The sequence below is a fragment of the Podarcis muralis genome, chromosome 11 (assembly GCF_964188315.1).
Source record: "Podarcis muralis chromosome 11, rPodMur119.hap1.1, whole genome shotgun sequence".
Classification (NCBI taxonomy): domain Eukaryota; kingdom Metazoa; phylum Chordata; class Lepidosauria; order Squamata; family Lacertidae; genus Podarcis; species Podarcis muralis.
The window spans coordinates 13,029,831-13,047,644 of record NC_135665.1 but is presented as its reverse complement, the minus strand read 5'-3'; the positions used below and the strand labels follow the sequence as shown (position 1 = coordinate 13,047,644).

At 45.3% G+C, this 17,814-nt stretch overlaps 1 protein-coding gene across 1 annotated transcript in view; it reads left to right on the top strand.

The window, feature by feature from the left end:
* The window catches only part of ROR2 (receptor tyrosine kinase like orphan receptor 2), a 160,444-nt gene that overhangs the window by 115,171 nt on the left and 27,459 nt on the right, over positions 1-17,814 (top strand). The window contains exons 2-4 of the mRNA XM_028749204.2: positions 78-155; positions 4,706-4,993; positions 7,297-7,327. Coding sequence (XP_028605037.2) covers positions 78-155; positions 4,706-4,993; positions 7,297-7,327 — 397 coding nt within the window. The remainder of the gene's footprint in view (positions 1-77; positions 156-4,705; positions 4,994-7,296; positions 7,328-17,814) is intronic.

Here is a 17,814-nt window from a genome sequence, read left to right as displayed (position 1 = left end):
GAGAGAGGAAAAAGATAAGCTGAGAATCTGAACTAGATTTTGTGTTAAGTGCTTTGTATTTTTGTTTATTTATTCAGGCGAAATGGAAATACCGGATTCTGATGATCCTTTAAGCCAAATGGATGGACATGACAGACCAGTTCCAACACACAAAGGTAATAATAGTTTATTCAAATACTAGCCTTATCAAAATCTGACAGCCAAAGGATTTGTTTTATGATCTACGCTTTCCCCCCACTGGAAAAACGGTTATGCCCCTGTGGAGATGGCAGTATTGAGTCAGTGGTTCATGTGCACTCTTTATAAAGATTTGAGGAGTGAGGTTATCACCCCTCTACTATTGTCCATGTTGGGTCACTCAACCATTGCTACTGTGTCCTTCCTTGTAGCAGATCATGATGATCAGGTGACAGCAAAAACCGCAAGGTTTTTAGCTAAGGCAAGAGGCTTGGTGGTTTAGACCACAGCGCCACCAGCTTCCTGAATAAACAAGCACACAATCACTGATAGGTCCACCTGCCATTGTGAGGCTCAAAGCAATGAAGATGATGCTTCCCCACCTGTTGCCATTGGCTGTGGGTTTCTTGTGATGTCACAAAAGCACTTGGCAACTGAGTGGATATACAGGCAGGCCAAGGGGAAAGCCCTTTTCTATTTCCAGCAGGACACGCCTGGCAATAGATGTGACATTCAGCACTGCCCAGGTTTCTTCCACTTGGAGGAGGCAAACTGGTGAATAGAAGGAGGCAATCCTCTGGCAGTGGGATGCTAAGGAGTGATAATAAGGCAGGTTTGCTTGCTTGAGGGCTGCTGGTATCCATGGTTGGAAGCTGGCAGATGTTGGTGGATGCTACAAGTGGCTAAAGAATCAGGAAGCTCCTGCAGCCAATCAGAAGCCGTGTCAGATGTTCGGGTTCCAAAGAATGTTCATAAACTGGAATGCTCACTTCCAGGTTTGCGGCGTTCGGGAACCAAAACATTCGACTTCAAAGTTTTGTGCCTTTTTGAGCAACGATCTGCAGTGCAGAATTTGAAGAAGTGCCAGAAGTGAAGGACAACTGCATTCTGATTTGACTATAATCCTGGAAGTATGAATCAGGCTGGTTTGCTTTAAAATAATGGGCCAAATGTATCCCTGGAGCCAGCAAGTTCCCTTGCCAAAATTCCTGAAGGTTTGCTGCGATTGCTGAATTTCCTGTTGTGTGTGCAAAATTGTCCAGCATTTTCATCAGCGCTTTTGCCTCCAGCAGTTGTCTCGTATGCTATCCCTCCTTCAGCCAATCCACCTAAATCAGTTACCTTCTCTTCTGCCTTGTGCCTTGTACCCACTCAATGCCACTGATCAAGAAATGAGCTGGGGGAAATGGAAAGATATTTTTGTATAGACATTCTTTCCACAGCTCAACCACCACCCAAATCTCTGGCTGCTATTTCTTTTCTTTTTTGAGGGAGTGGGGCAAAGTGAATTATACCCAAATATCCCGAGTAGCGTTGTGCACGAAGGAATGAAGTGATCTGTTAGGAAATGTTTCCAACAAGAAAGCCTTCTCTAAAATTTACTCTGCCGTGATTTGAGTTTAATTTACTAGAACTTCAGATACTCTAGCGTATGCTTACTTATCTTTAAACATCTGAGAGTTGAATAAGTGAACCTTATGTTCCTAATGCTACCACTGACATGCACTCTGTGTCGCTCCAGCATCTCAGAACAGAACACCCTTTTAAAAACAACTTTTTGATTACCGCAGGCCTTTTCCTTTACAAGCTTTTTCATAGCACGAATTGCAATTTGGAATGTTATACTGTGGAACATTCTAATAATTGCGCTTGGCTCTCTGCCAGACTGCATGCTTTCTGGCTGCGTAACACACACCTATCCCGTTTGAATCAACCTGCTGAACATCTGATGCGCAGTGGAACTAAAATACGGAGCATTCATTTTAAGACTGTCTTCATTTTAGCCAAACATGGATGTGTTTAATTCCAGTCCTGTTTCTCCTTATTTTGCAAGCTGCTCTGTTGTTGTTGTTGTTGGGGGTTTTTTGTGTGGGGGGGCAAATTGGTTTGCTTCCTCTGGATAGCTGTGTTATAAAGTGCAAATCCATGTGTTGTATTTGAAACAGCTACATTAGAGACACATTTGGGCACCTGCTGTGGTTTACGCTACTTGATGGATTTTGAATCTTGCTTTTGTGGAAGCAGCTATTAAATATGTAAACAGCCTGTAAATGCAAACAGTAGTTTGTCAAGTTTTTTATAACAGCAGCAGAAACGAAAAGCAAAGCCAAACGCATCTGACTGTGGAAATAAGTTCTTCAGAGAATTGTTCAGTCCAATGGGGGAGCATGCAAGTATCATCATGAACTGTGAGACTTTGGAAATGTCTCTGAAGAATGGAAGGACCACCAAACTAAATGCAGTCTGCCTGCCCAACAGCTTAAGACCATCCTAGAATTATACAGCTGGGAGGGTCCTCAAGGACCGTCTAATCCCATAGTTCCCAACAGGGGGCACACGCCCCACAGCAGGCAATGGATTTTTAAGGGGGCAATTCGAGAATGAGTTATTAACAGTGAACAGCCTTTTAGGCTTCCTCACTGTGAATAGGACTTCACTTTTTGAATAATGAGAATTATATGTCATGGGGGGCAATCAGGATTTTTGAATGCTTAGGTGGGGCATGGCCAAAAAATCATTGGGAACCACTGATCTAATCCAACTGTTGGCAATGCAGGAATCTCAACTAAAGCATCTGTGATAGCCAAAGCATCTGCTGTAAAACTTCCAATAAATCAACAAAAATTGTGCCTTGATAATAATCCAGGCATGGGGAACTGGATTCAGCTGGCAGGCCAATTCCTTATTCACCACTGCCACCCTGGCCCGGTTCATCACCGGCCATCACAATGAAAGCAAACCTGCCTTATTATCGCTCCCTAGAATCCCACTGCCAGGGGATTGCCTCCTTCCATTCACCAGTTTGCCTCCTCCCAGTGGAAGAAGCCTGGGCAGTGCTGAACGCACATCCATTGCCAGGTGTGTCCTGCTGGAAATAAAAAAGGGTTTCCCCCCTTGGCCTGCCTTTATATCCACTCAGTGGCCAAGTGCTTTTGTGACATCATAAGAAACCCACAGCCAATGGCAACAGCTGGGGAGGCATCAACTTCATTGCTTTGAGCCTCACAATGGCAGGTGGACCTATCAGTGATCGTGTGCTTGTTTATTTGGGACATGGGTTGCACTGTGGTCTAAACCACTGAGCCTCTTGGATTTGCCAATCGGAAGGTTGGTGGTTTGAATCCCCGTGACAGGGTGAGCTCCCGTTGTTCTGTCCCAGCTCTTGCCAACCTACCAGTTTGAAAGCACACCAGTGCAAGTAGATAAATAGGTATCACTGTGGCGGAAAGGTAAACGACATTTCCGTGTGCTCTGGTTTCCATCATGGTGTTCTGTTGCACCAGAAGCGGTTGAGTCCTGCTGGCCACATGACCCGGAAAGCTGTCTGCGGACAAAAGCCGGCTTCCTCGGCCTGAAAAGCACGATGAGTGCCACAACACCATAGTCTCCTTTGACTGGACTTAACTGTCCAGGGTTCCTTTACCTATTTTTATATGCTGATCCCCCTCCTTTTTATCAATTAGATGGGCTGTAATAACTTTTTAAAGGCTGTTTTTAATGAGGGTGTGTAAGAGATAGGGGCCTCTGTTTTTTATTGCGATGTCCAACTGATGATATTGGGTATTCTTTTTATATAGTTTCCAGTTGTTTTTATATATGAATCATGAGTGCCTATTTCCCCCGATTTGGATTTTAAAGATAATTGTGGTATGAATTTTGCATAGGACCTGCTACTGCAGAGCTTGTTCATGCATCACTAGGAAATAGCCCAACAACTCAGCAGGTGTGCAAATGATGAATAAAGAAAATGGAGGGGGCACATTTTTTACTAGAAAAGGAACAGGTAACAATAGGCAAAAGAAAGCCAAATAAGTGGTAATTAAATTACATCTATTGCAGGCTCTAGCCTTGCCATGATATCTCAAACTGCTGCAAAAAATATTGAGAACTGTTAGTGATTGTTGCACCATTTGAAAGGCAGGTGTAATAGTGCTCTGTGAGTGGGAAGAACTTACTGTACTGCCTCAAAAAATTATAAAAGGCAGGGTGTTATGTGTTGTGAGCAAATTCATTCACAAAGCTGAATAAAAATGTTAAAACAATAATTTGAAACGGAAACTTTTTTTTTTACTAGAAATTATTTGAACTATATGTCTGCTTTAGGCTTGTTATTTCATTTTATTGCTTAATTTTGTGTTTGTTAATAGGAAGCAACAGAATATTGTAACCATTTTTTGTTGAAGAGCATGTTTTGAGCATACTAATTTTAAGCTGAAACAACCAGCCTCCTAATTATTCCAACGCTGTCATGGATCGTTGAAGTGAGGCATGAGGATTTCTGATCAAGTGACAAATCAGATCAGAGTACATATTGAGAAAACATTTGGGTTGAACTTGTTTCTACAGAAGCAAAGAACTGTCAGTCCAGGTCTCAGATCATCATGTCTCTTATCTGCACAGATAATGCTTAATTTTAAAAACCACAGACCTGGAATGATTTTCTAAAACTGTTCATAAATAAGTGCCCCCCAGGCAGTTGCTTATCCCAGCTCAGCTTTGATGTCTTTTTGACCTCTCCCCTTTTCAGGCTACTTCTTGACCTTTTTGGAACCAGTAAACAATATCACCATAGTCCAGGGCCAGACGGCCATTCTCCATTGCAAAGTCGCAGGAAATCCATCGCCAAATGTCAGATGGTTAAAAAACGATGCGCCGGTGGTTCAAGAACCAAGAAGGATCACCATAAGGAAAACAGACTATGGCTCACGACTTCGAATCCAAGATCTTGACACCACCGACACGGGGTATTATCAATGCGTAGCTACAAATGGGATGAAGACGATCACTGCAACAGGAGTTCTGTTTGTAAGGCTGGGTGAGTCACTTTGTTTTAAACTGTGGCTTTTATAGCTAGGTTTATTGCTTTATAGACTAGCTCCTAGTTTTCACAATCACAAAATGAGAAATTAATTCACTGGGTCCCCCCCCCCCCCCCGTTTAGAAAATAAATTGCAACATGAAAGAAAATCAATAAAGTCCTTGCCCGAGGCGTCCTCCTCAGCACAGAACGTCTGGGTTGAACCTGATACCGTTTACTAGTAATAAAAGAAAGTAGATACAGATGGAATGGTCTGTAAATATGAAGTTCAGAGAACAGCACAAATGTGAATTAAGGTTTAGTCTAAGGCACAGGGAGGCAAACTTCCATAACTTCACGTTTCACAGTGCTGCTTGAACTCATTCTGTTCTCACTGGCCAGAAGAATTAAGTAGCTGTTCCCCATCTGGTATTCATAGCTTTGGCCCCAATCTTTGGACATGATGCCTGTGGCAGCAAGCAGCTGACTGTTTGCTAAAAAATCAACACGTGTCTTTTACTGTACGAAGGATATCCCCAAAACTGTATTGACGGAAGTGGTAAGTTGCACACTGGCTTTTGTACTGGGGTACTGACCAGTTTGAAGTCTTTGTTGTAATGGCACTAACTACACTAACTATGAAGGATGCTGTATCCTCTATGCATATTTGTTATAATAATTGCCACAGGTTACTTAAGTAATAGTAATAAATTAAATTTATATACCACTGTGGCGATCACACAGGGTCCCCGGATGTTTCACCGTCTATTGATCCCTGTGCCACCACTTTATTTCTCGCTGCCACCACCCAGGCCCTACCTGGTACAATACTGAGTCCAGTCAGGGTTAAATTGGAACATAAACTTTTGTTTGTTTATTGCAGTTTAACAAGCGTGTGGTTTCATAAACAGTATCAGTCAATTACATTCATGGGGTGCCTATCCAGACCTATAACTTCCGCTACCTGCTCTCACTCACTAAACCACCTCTCAGATATTTATTTGTCTTCCTAGCCCCTAACTGTTCCTGACTCAGCTTATTTCTCTACCCTAACTCAACCTACCCACCGACTCTATCCCTATTCACTCCCACTCCAACCAACCACCCAACTCCCAATGAACTCCTCCCTTTGCCCCTCCCAGAGCTGGTTTTATAGTCCCTCTGACTCCACCCCCCTGGGTCCTGATTGGGTAACCTGTTTAACTATTACACCTCCAGCACTCTCATATGTTAACGTCACAACCACCCTATACCTGGGGGTCTCAGGGCGGTTCACAGAATAAAATCAAGATATAAAACCACAAAATACATAATAAAAATAAAATCAACAACCCAATAGCCCACTCCCCCCCAAAAAAACATTTTTTTTAAAGGGCGTAGGATGTAAATCAGATCAACCCAAAGCCTGGTTAAAAGGGAATGTTTCTGCCTGACGCCTAAAGGTGTATAGTGAAGGCAGCAGGCAAACTTCCCTGGGGAGAGAATTCCACAGATGGGGAGCTACTGCAGAGAAGGCCCCGTTCTCGTGTTGCCACCCTCTGGACCTCTTGAGGAGGAGACACATGAAGAAGGGCCTCAGAAGATCTCAGGGTCCGGGTAGTTTCATATGGAAAGAGGCGGTCCTTGAGGTACTGCGGTCCTGAGCCGTTTAAGGCTTTATAGGTCAAAAGCAGCACTTTGAATTGGGCCCAGAAACTAATTGGTAGCCAGTGCAGTCGGACCAGGATCCGTGTAATATGTTCAAACCATCTTGCTCCGGGGAGCAACCTGGCCGCTGAATTCTGCACTAACCGAAGTTTCTGAACTGTCTTCAGAGGCAGCCCTTTGCAATAATCTAACCTTGAGATTACTAGAGCATAGACAACAGTAGTTAGGCTATCCCTGTCCAGATGGGGTGTGGCTGGGCCACCAGCCGAAGATGATGGAAGGCACTCCAGGCCACTGAGGCCACCTGAACCTCGAGCGACAGCAAATCACAGCATCTCATAATTATCTGTTTTTGCAACAAAGGTCATACAGCAGTACCTGTGAGTCGTCTTTTAACAGTTGAATTGGCTTTAATAGTGTTTAGCAAGTGAATGATGCATTGACCAATAGGAGAGATGCTTTCTTGTGTGTACAAAACCTCATTTACTATATTTGATCCAGCAATTATAAGATAGCGATTTGCACTTCTGAAAGTAACACAAAATAATAGTGGGGTGGAAAATACTTTTCCCCCCTACACTAAGGAAAAAGCATTGTTAAAAAGAGTGTACTTGTTTTAATGCTATTTTCCAAGAGCCAAAGCTATTTAATAATTTCTGTTTGTTTGTTTCTAGGTCCAACACACAGTCCGAACCACAATTTCCAGTAAGTACTACTTGTGATTAATTTACTGGGTGTCCTAAGAATTTTGATGCAAAAGGCTCAGTCACAGAACCATTAAATGAAGATGGAAGTCATCTCATGTCTTTACTTTTCAGAACGATTGAAGAGATACTTGGAGACAAGCAGAGCACTGTGCTTTATTTGGTTTCACTTTGACAAAATTCTTTTGCCTTGTTCCTGCAGGCAGGTTTTATGTTTTAGAAGGGCAATGTAGCACTACATTGTGATGGCATTTGTATGGTGATAGTTTCAGAACACTTAATGTTAGCAGATAAGAGTCATGCACCCCTATAATTCTAACTTTTACCCAGTTTATTTTCCTATTACCCAAAAACTCAAGTTAAATCAGATTCTGAAGACGTTATTTTTGAGTAATCATTGTAATATGAATTGCTCTGATGGTGTTTCCTGCTTGGCAGGGGGTTGGACTCGATGGCCCTTGTGGTCTATTCCAACTCTATGATTCTATGGTTTGTACTTCATGATTTGTACTTCTTGGCCATAATTTATCTCAACTTCATATTAAATGGGAATGTTTCCCTTTCCCTTTCAAGATATCTGAATGTATTTTGCATCCATTTATATAATTGCACACATTTGCTTGTATGGTATCTCAAGGGTTGAGGAGATAAGACTGCACAGTTGGAAATTAAATTCATAATATTGTCAAGTGTGAGCATTATCTCATTTATCAAAAGGGCCTGAAGGACAGCCAGAATGTATGACTCAGAAGTAAGTTCTTATTTTCCACCCCTAAAGGTTAAACTTGTTTGGGGCCACATGGAGACAGAAATTCATAGGAGAACGTGTGTTTATTCTCTCAGTTACTCGCACACATATCAATAAAGAGTTGAATTGTCCATTGTTCAGCTTTTGTTTCAGGGCTGTTTCATGTTCTCCGTTTTCTACTCAGGATTTTATTTCTTTGTATAAAGCACCCATGTACGTTCACTTATTTCACGCTCACATGTTTATTAGAGATCACTGGGAACTATTGAGTTGTACTCTGGAAAAAAGCTGAGTGAATTTGGATTTGAATACCCACAAAACTCCCAGTACCCATCCCAGAATCTCAGACTCTAGAAATCCTGCTCCAATTGTGCGTTTAATAGTTTTCCCGACCACATGCCAGTGGCACATTCATGCCACTACAAAAGCAACCCCTGTCAGATTCTGCTTGGAAACAGCTTCTGTCATCATGCTTTGTCAGTTTAAGAGGCTTAAGTACATAAGTGGCAAGGTATAAGGTACCCCTGCCCGTACGGGCCAGTCTTGCCAGACTCTAGGGTTGTGCGCCCATCTCACTCAAGAGGCCGGGGGCCAGCGCTGTCCGGAGACACTTCCGGGTCACGTGGCCAGCGTGACAAAGCCGCATCTGGCGAGCCAGAGCCGCACACGGAAACGCCGTTTACCTTCCCGCCAGTAAGCGGTCCCTATTTATCTACTTGCACCAGGGGGTGCTTTCGAACTGCTAGGTTGGCAGGCGCTGGGACCGAGCAACAGGAGCGCACCCCGCAGCGGGGATTCGAACCGCCGACCTTTCGATCGGCAAGCCCTAGGCGCTGAGGCTTTTACCCACAGCGCCACCCGCGTCCCAAGTGGCAAGGTATAATGTACCCTTAAAGCCTCCTAGACAACAACAGCAACAACAACACCATAATGGAAACCAGAGCGCACGGAAACACCGTTTACCTTCCTTCCACAGCGGTACCTATTTATCTACTTGCACTGGTGTGCTTTCGAACTGCCAGGTTGGCAGGAGCTGGGACAGAGCAATGGGAGCTCACCCCCTCGCAGGGATTCGACCTGCTGACCTTCTGATTGGCAAGTCCAAGAGGCTCAGTAGTTTAGACCACAGTGCTACCCTGTGTCCCGAATAAACAAGCACACAATCACTGATAGGTCCGACTACCATTGTGAGGCTCAAAGCAATGAAAATGATGCCTCCTCAGCTGTTGCCATTGGCTGTGAGTTTCTTGTGATGTCACAAAAGCACCTCTTTATCTGCTTGTACTGGTGTGCTTTTGAACTGCTAGGTTGGCAGGAGCGGGGACAGAGCAACGGGAGCTCATGCCGTTGTGGGGATTTGAACCACCGACCTTCTCCTTGGCAAGCCCCAGAGGCTCAGTGGTTTAGACCACAGCGCCACCTGCATTCTATTAATCTGGGAGTATTGTTTTTGGTCCACTGAAGGGCAAATCAGCAGACACCTGAAAATGGAAGCAATGGTGAAATAAGACAAGCCCCACATAAACACAGTAACAACACTTCACGGACAATGTCCCTCATTTTTGCTCACCACCATGCGAGTTCAGCTGCTCTCTGCCAAGCTAAGTGAGCCTCAATCGTCTCCCAAACCTGGAGCTGCAGGGTGGGGCAGTCATAAACCCTGTGGTTTTGTGGCAATCTTCACACACTTCCCAGCTTAAAGGCTGGGAAGAAGACAGTGGTGGTGGTTTGGTTGCTGCATTGGCAGTGCTTTTGCCGCAATGCATCAGCACATGGCCAAACCAAGAAGCCTCTGGAGCTAGAAAGGGTGGTAGGGGGTTACTGGTTCTGGTGCAATGGAACACCGTGATGGAAGCCAGAGTGCACAGAAACATATTTATTGACAAGTATCAAATAAATTTGATCAAATAAATTTGGGGACGCGGGTGGCGCTGTGGGTAAAAGCCTCAGCGCCTAGGGCTTGCCGATCGAAAGGTCGGCAGTTCGAATCCCCGTGGCGGGGTGTGCTCCCATTGCTCGGTCCCAGCGCCTGCCAACCTAGCAGTTCGAAAGCACCTCCGGGTGCAAGTAGATAAATAGGGACCGCTTACTGGCAGGAAGGTAAACGGTGTTTCCGTGTGCTGCGCTGGCTCGCCAGGTGCGGCTTTGTCACGCTGGCCACGTGACCCGGAAGTGTCTCCGGACAGCGCTGGCCCCCGGCCTCTTAAGTGAGATGGGCGCACAACCCTAGAGTCTGTCAAGACTGGCCCATACGGGCAGGGATACCTTTACCTTTACCTATCAAATAAATATGGGACGCAGGTGGCGCTGTGGGTTAAACCACAGAGCCTAGGACTTGCCGATCAGAAGGTCGGTGGTTCGAATCCCCGTGATGGGGTGAGCTCCCGTTGCTCGGTCCCTGCTCCTGCCCACCTAGCAGTTCGAAAGCACGTCAAAGTGCAAGTAGATCAATAGGTACCGCTCCGGCGGGAAGGTAAACGGTGTTTCCGTGCGCTGCTCTGGTTTGCCAGAAGTGGCTTAGTCATGCTGGCCACATGACCCAGAAGCTGTACGCCGGCTCCCTCGGCCAATAAAGTGAGATGAGCACTGCAACCCCAGAGTCGGCCACGACTGGACCTAATGGTCAGGGGTCCCCTTACCTTTACCTATCAATAAATATAGTAGAAAGAAAGAAAGAAAGAAAGAAAGAAAGAAAGAAAGAAAGAAAGAAAGAAAGAAAAGTATTCTGAAAGCAGGCAGGCATGTCTGGATAGCTGGAATTCTGAACAGGAGTGCTCTGCTCAGCAATGCTTTGTCTTGTTTGTTCCAGTGAATTTTTATAATCCTTTCTAGTCGTTTTCAGTGAAGTATTGATTTGACTTTATTTGATTTATCTTTTGACTTAAAAACAACAACACACAATGCATCTTTCAGTTTAGATCTCCTCCCCCCCCCCAGCTGTACAGTGGAACCTCTACCTGCGACCATAATCTATTCCGGAGGTCCGTCCAGAGGTCAAAATGGGTCACTGGGAGAGGTGCAATTGTGTGCAGGCTCAGGCAGCAATTGCCCACTTCTGCGCATGTGCGAACGGCGATCGCCGCTACTGCGCATGCATGAACGACGGCAAACCCACCAGTTACTTCCGGGTTTGCCGTGGACATTGGGCGAAATGGAGGCGGACCTAAGTAGAGGTTTGACTGTATTTATCCTCATGGCACACCATAATATTCCTAGGGCCTCCTCCCAGTTGCCTCTGCTATGGTATTCATTACAGTTGCCAATAGAAATGAGCTTAAAGCTGATCCATAGTTTAATCTACTCTCATAAGGAATCAACGTCTGCAGCCACATCTGCTTTTCACTACTGTATTGCTATCCTCGCACATGTCTACAATCGACTGATTATATGTCTCCAGCAGACTCTGTGGCCAGAGGCACCATTATTTCAATAATACAAGAACACTGCCTTACCTCTTTTGCCAGTAGTTAATTGCATTTCTTTTTGGAAGGATTTGTTGTTCTCGGGTAGCTTAAAAGGATGCTAAAAGTAGCTCAACTATGGGGAAGTAGAAGATACGAATGTACTGGCCTATGCAGGGGTAGACAACATGTGGCTCTCCAGATGTTGGACTCCAAATCCCATCAACATGTCCAGTGATCATGAGAGATGTAAGTGCAACAACATCTGAGAGCACCATGTTGGCTCCCCCCCCCCCAGTCCGATTCACATTGGATATGAAAATTGTAAAGATTCTGTTCTGTTCTGTTCTATTTTTTTTTTTATATAAAATTTTTATTGGTTTTACAAAAAATTTTAAAGACAAACAAACACTTAAAAAGACATACAAACACGTATAGTTTCATAACATTTTTTCATGAACCTCTTTTCGTGACTCCCCCATACCCCCCCTTTCTGCATCCCAATGCCCATGATTTTTTAACAACTTCTAAATATTCCTTTCCAACCTCTGTCATCTTAATCTCTTCTATAATCTAATCTTATATCACTGTATCCCTTTTTTTTCCTAAAAACCTCGACATACTAACATTCATTAAGTTTATAGTGGTCCTTAAGGTAGCTTTTAAATTTTCTCCATTCTTCTTCCGCCGTCTCTTTTCCCTGATCACGGATTCTGCCAGTCATCTCAGCCAATGTCATATAGTCCATCACTTTCATCTGCCATTCTTCCAGAGTGGGTAGATCTTGTGTCTTCCAATACTTTTGCGATGAGTATTCTTGCTGCTGTTGTAGCATACATAAAGAAAGTTCTATCCCTCTTTAACACCAATTGGCCGACGATGCCTAAGAGGAAGGCCTCTGGTTTTTTAAGAAAAGTACATTCTGTTCTGTTCTGTTCTAGCCATTGACTGTTTCCAATGTGTAATTGATTTAATTAGCCGTCTTATTGCAGTATGCTGTATGCTGTGAAACAGTATGAGGACCATTATTTGCAAACTTCTGCAAAAGCAAAAAAATTGTCCAGTAGCACCTTAGAGACCAACTAAGTTTGTTCTGGGTATAAGCTTTCATGTGCATCCACACTTCGATGTAGGTGGCGCTGTGGTCCAAACCACAGAGCCTAGAGCTTGCCGATCAGAAGGTTGGCGGTTCGAATCCCCGCGACGGGGTGAGCTCCCGTTGCTCGGTCCCTGCTCCTGCCAACCTAGCAGTTCGAAAGCACGTCAAAAGTAGATAAATAGGTACCGCTCCGGCGGGAAGGTAAACGATGTTTCCATGCGCTGCTCTGGTTCGCCAGAAGTGGGTTAGTCATGCTGGCCACATGACCCAGAAGCTGTATTCTGCTCCCTCGGCCAATAAAACGAGATGAGTGCCGCAACCTCAGAGTCGTTCGCAACTGGTCTTAACGGTCAGGGGTCCCTTTACCTTTAAGGTGCTACTGGACAATTTTTTATTTATTTTGACTGCGTCAGACCAACACTGCTACCTACCTGAATCTAGAATTCTGCAAAAGCAGTATCAGTCCACAATTGGTAACTTGGCCACTGATGATTGAGAGGCCTGCAAAGAAAGAAACAGCAAACTAAAGGAGAATCGCAACAGAGGCAAGGTTTAAGTGAACTAAATTTCAGATAGCAGTGGCTTTTCTTCAAGATATAGCAGCGTTAATGCAGGTTAGCGTGTGGCCAGCTTCTATGCTCTAAAGCAGCTTTCCCCAAACTTGGGTGTCTAGATGTTGTTTGACTACAATCCCCATCACCCCCAACCATGCTGGCTGAGTGTAAGGGGGGAAAGCGTTTGCAAAGGTGTGCCACTGCCCTGCGCTTCAAGTCTTCTATGTACTTTGCATCATGTCTGGCTAGAGCAGTGGTGGTGAACCTATGGCACGCGTGCCAGAGTGGGCACTCAGAGCCCTCTCTGTGGGCACCCGTGCCATCGCCCCTGCAGTGCCATTCCTGGGGGTTTTCAAAGTTGACTCCCCCCCAACGCCTCTCCAGGTGGGAATTGCTCTGTAGAGCGCGCACTGCCCACAGCAGCGTCGAGTGCAGTTGCGCGCCCGCCAAGCAGCTGATTTCAGGCCTTTCACTCCCCTTCAGGAGTCTCAAAGTGGCTAACATTCTCCTTTCCCTTCCTCCCCCACAACAAACACTCTGTGAGGTGAGTGGGGCTGAGAGACTTCAGAGAAGTGTGACTGGCCCAAGGTCACCCAGCAGCTGCATGTGGAGGAGCAGGGAATCAAACCCGGTTCCCCAGATTACGAGACTACCGCTCTTAACCACTACACCACACTGGCTGGTTTGGTGTGGAATGTTTGGTGTGATTGGTTGGTGCAGCAAGCAGGAGATAGAAAGCGGCGGCAATGAGTGTGTTTTTTGGTTGAGTCAAGGGTTTTTGTTAATTTGTTGGTTCCTGCGAGCTTTGTGAGTATTGTTTTCCTCTGCGTCGCGTCCTGAAGTGTGTTAGTGTTTATCAGCAACAACACCCCCCCAATATTAGCTCAGCAACTGTTTGCAATCCGCCCCCCAAAAAATCTCAACAACTCCAGACAACGCCCCCCCCCCAAAAAAAACAGAAGAACTCAGGGCACTCCTCCCAAGAAAAGATCAATAACTCTGGTTAATCTCACCCCATTTCCTTTCTGTATATTTATTTGTATGTGCACATGCAGACAATCATTATTACCCAATATTAAATTGCCGTGTTGGCACTTTGCGATCAATAAGTGGGTTTTGGTTGCAGTTTGGGCACTCGATCTCTAAAAGGTTCGCTGTCACTGGGCTAGAGCACCCCTTTTCCAATGTTTCCTGTTCCATCCTGTCCAAAAAATGACTGACACCACTACAGCCCACTCACGACTGTTTCAGGAGTCTTTTTCTTTCCAGAACTGAGGTGAAATCCACACGATTTGCCTTCCTTGTTCTCTCTGATGTTGGTTGTTCCTGCAACCTCCATACTATCAGGCAAGAGCAGTCGCTGCAAATAATATTTGGTGTGATTTTGGGGTGTAGGCAGCAAGAAGCAGCCTGCTTTCGTTGCAAGGTGCTTGGGGCAGAAAGGGGGTTAGTACAGTAAGAGCTGTTTGACGGTGGAATTTGCTGCCAAGGAGTGTGGTGGAGTCTCCTTCTTTGGAGGTCTTTAAGCAGAGGCTTGGGACGCGGGTGGCGCTGTGGGTAAAAGCCTCAGCGCCTAGGGCTTGCCGATCGAAAGGTCGGCGGTTCGAATCCCCGCGGCAGGGTGCGCTCCCGTTGCTCGGTCCCAGCGCCTGCCAACCTAGCAGTTCGAAAGCACCCCCGGGTGCAAGTAGATAAATAGGGACCGCTTACCAGCGGGAAGGTAAACGGCGTTTCCGTGTGCTGCGCTGGCTCGTCAGATGCAGCTTTGTCATGCTGGCCACGTGACCCGGAAGTGTCTCCGGACAGCGCTGGCCCCCGGCCTCTTGAGTGAGATGGGCGCACAACCCTAGAGTCTGTCAAGACTGGCCCGTACGGGCAGGGGTACCTTTACCTTTACCTTTAAGCAGAGGCTTGACAACCATATGTCAGGAGTGCTCTGATGGTGTTTCCTGCTTGGCAGGGGGTTGGACTCGAGGGCCCTTGTGGTCTATTCCAACTCTATGATTCTAGGAAGACATGCTGCAACGATGTTTCTCCATAGAGTTTGTCCAAACTGGGGGCCCCTAAGAAGGCAGACGAGAGATGAAGAACAAGAGCAGCTTTTATCTGCCTGCAGTGATAAGGAATAGACGTAAAAGAAGCAGAAAATTCCCTGCAGAGAACCACCAGTTACTTATATTACACATAATATATACTAGCATCTGTCGTACTTCAGTTCTGAGTAAAATAAGCCTTCTTTATAGCATGATTTTATGTTCTCAGTGTAGATTAGGCCATGTGCCTACCTATTCTCTTGCTACTGAAGACAATATAGTTATTATGTTTATATGCCCTCTGGCTCAATCACACGACAGCCTGTGTATAATAGATATCTTAGGCAGTTAACATGCACCGGGTTCTGTCTGCATTTATTCTTGCATTTAGCTTGTTTGATTTGTGAAGAAAGGCTCCTTTGTTCTACAGGTATCTTTCAAACCTTTGTCTGGGTGGTGTTAGTATGCTACAAGCCTAATTTCGCTAACCCATGAATCTAATGGCACAGAGGAAATTATCTCTAGTAAATCTTCAAATATTGCTTTGACGTCGAGTCTACAGATTTGAATTTTAGTTAATGAGTGAAACAAAATCTCAGGGTCACTTAAAAAATCAGCAGCACATTTTATTCATTAGTCACTAATTCATTAATTAGGCATCGCCTTTCCTAGATGCATTTATTGGTTCTAATGAATTGAGTAATGGTGCTGTTGAACGATGGCTTAGGGATAGGTGCTGTTGATTTTACGCACCATCGCTCTCTGTGTGTTTCTGCCTACTCACGAGGAGAGCAATTTCACTGCTGTAACTGACCGACACCAGGATATATGCTATCCGTACAAAAAAGGCAAATACTACTGCTAATTATGTAATTAGCACTGTCTCTGTACTTTCCGCATTTTGTTACCATCTAACCTCCCCCAGGCATGTAATCCAGGATAATGCTTCATTCATCTGATGAAGTGGCCTGTAGTCCTCAAAGCTTTGCCATAATAAATTTAAGGCACCACAAGACTTATTATTGTTTTTGTGCCAGGAGTCCTCTGGAAGGTAAAATATAATTTTTCTTTAATAGGTGCTGTATTTCAAATATACCGTATTTTTTGCTCTATAAGACTCACTTTTTTCCCTCCTAAAAAGTAAGGGGAAATGTGTGTGCGTCTTATGGGGCGAATGCAGGCTGTGCAGCTATCAGGGAAGCCAGAACAGCAAGAGGGATTGCTGTTTTCACTGCGCAGTGATCCCTCTTGCTGTTCTGGCTTCTGAGATTCAGAATATTTTTTCTTTTCTTGTTTTCCTCCTCCAAAAACAAGGTGCGTCTTGTGGTCTGGTGCATCTTATAGAGCGAAAAATACGGTAGTTGCCCAAAAGACCCACCTTTTGAACTAACTGCTGCCTTTTTGTTGTTGAGTATTGCTTGTATGTGGGACGCGGGTGGCGCTGTGGGTTAAAGCCTCAGCGCCTAGGACTTGCCGATCGAAAGGTCAGCGGTTCAAATCCCCGCAGCGGGGTGAGCTCCCGTCATTCGGTCCCAGCGCCTGCCAACCTAGCAGTTAGAAAGCACCCCCGGGTGCAAGTAGATAAATAGGGACCGCTTTCTAGCGGGAAGGTAAACGGCGTTCCGTGTGCTGCGCTGGCTCACCAGATGCAGCTTGTCACGCTGGCCACGTGACCCGGAAGTGTCTCCGGACAGCGCTGGCCCCCGGCCTCTTGAGTGAGATGGGCGCACAACCCTAGAATCTGGCAAGACTGGCCCATACGGGCAGGGGTACCTTTACCTTTACCTTTATTGCTTGTATGACTTGTATCCAAGAACATCATCTTCCGCCTGGCCAGTGGGACTTCCTTTCCCATTGCCTCCATGCCTGATCTGCTCCAGAGGGTTGGGAAAACTGCCGGCACAGATTTCCCCCCCTATACTTCTATACCAAATCTCTTAAGGAGTGTACATTATACATGGATGAGGGCATGGGAAGAAGAAGATGCATTGTACAGGCAGAGGTCCTTGTGCTAAGTGAACAAGTTTGTTGGATGCATCCATATGACTTTTCTTGGGTTAAGGAAACATACGTATTTTAAAGCTTTTATATCCCGTTTTACATAGTAGAAAGCTTTGGTAATGGAGGGTAAAAGAATCTAGATTATTGGCCTGGTCTGCAGGCAAATCATACTGGATTGCCAGGAACAGGTGTTTGGCTTGCTTGCTCCTTCTTGCTCCCCTTACACACCCAAATATTTGCAGCTTCCAGTTTTTACTTCATTTACTTTCTGTGCTTAGTAACAAGTGCTCAAACTTGGCAAACCATGGCTAGCCCCCAAACCATGGTTTGCCTCCAAAGCAGAATCCTTCGTAACCTGCAGTGTTCGGAACTCCCATTGTTCTAGGTGCATTTTGCAACAGGGAATTTTATTGGTGTGAGCAGTTTCTGAGCTCTGGCTGCAGTACAGCGCCTAAGATTTCAGATTAGCAATGCAGTGTGGAGGGAAAGGAGAGACCCACTGAAGAATATTAGGGGGGTGGGCAAGAGAAGGACTAGACCGTGTGAAAAATGAACATAATATTTTAGCTGCAGTTCATTCATTTTCAGTTTTGTATTCTCGTTATAAGAAAGCATGCCAAGACTGTCTGTTGTTGCACCCATAACATCGGTT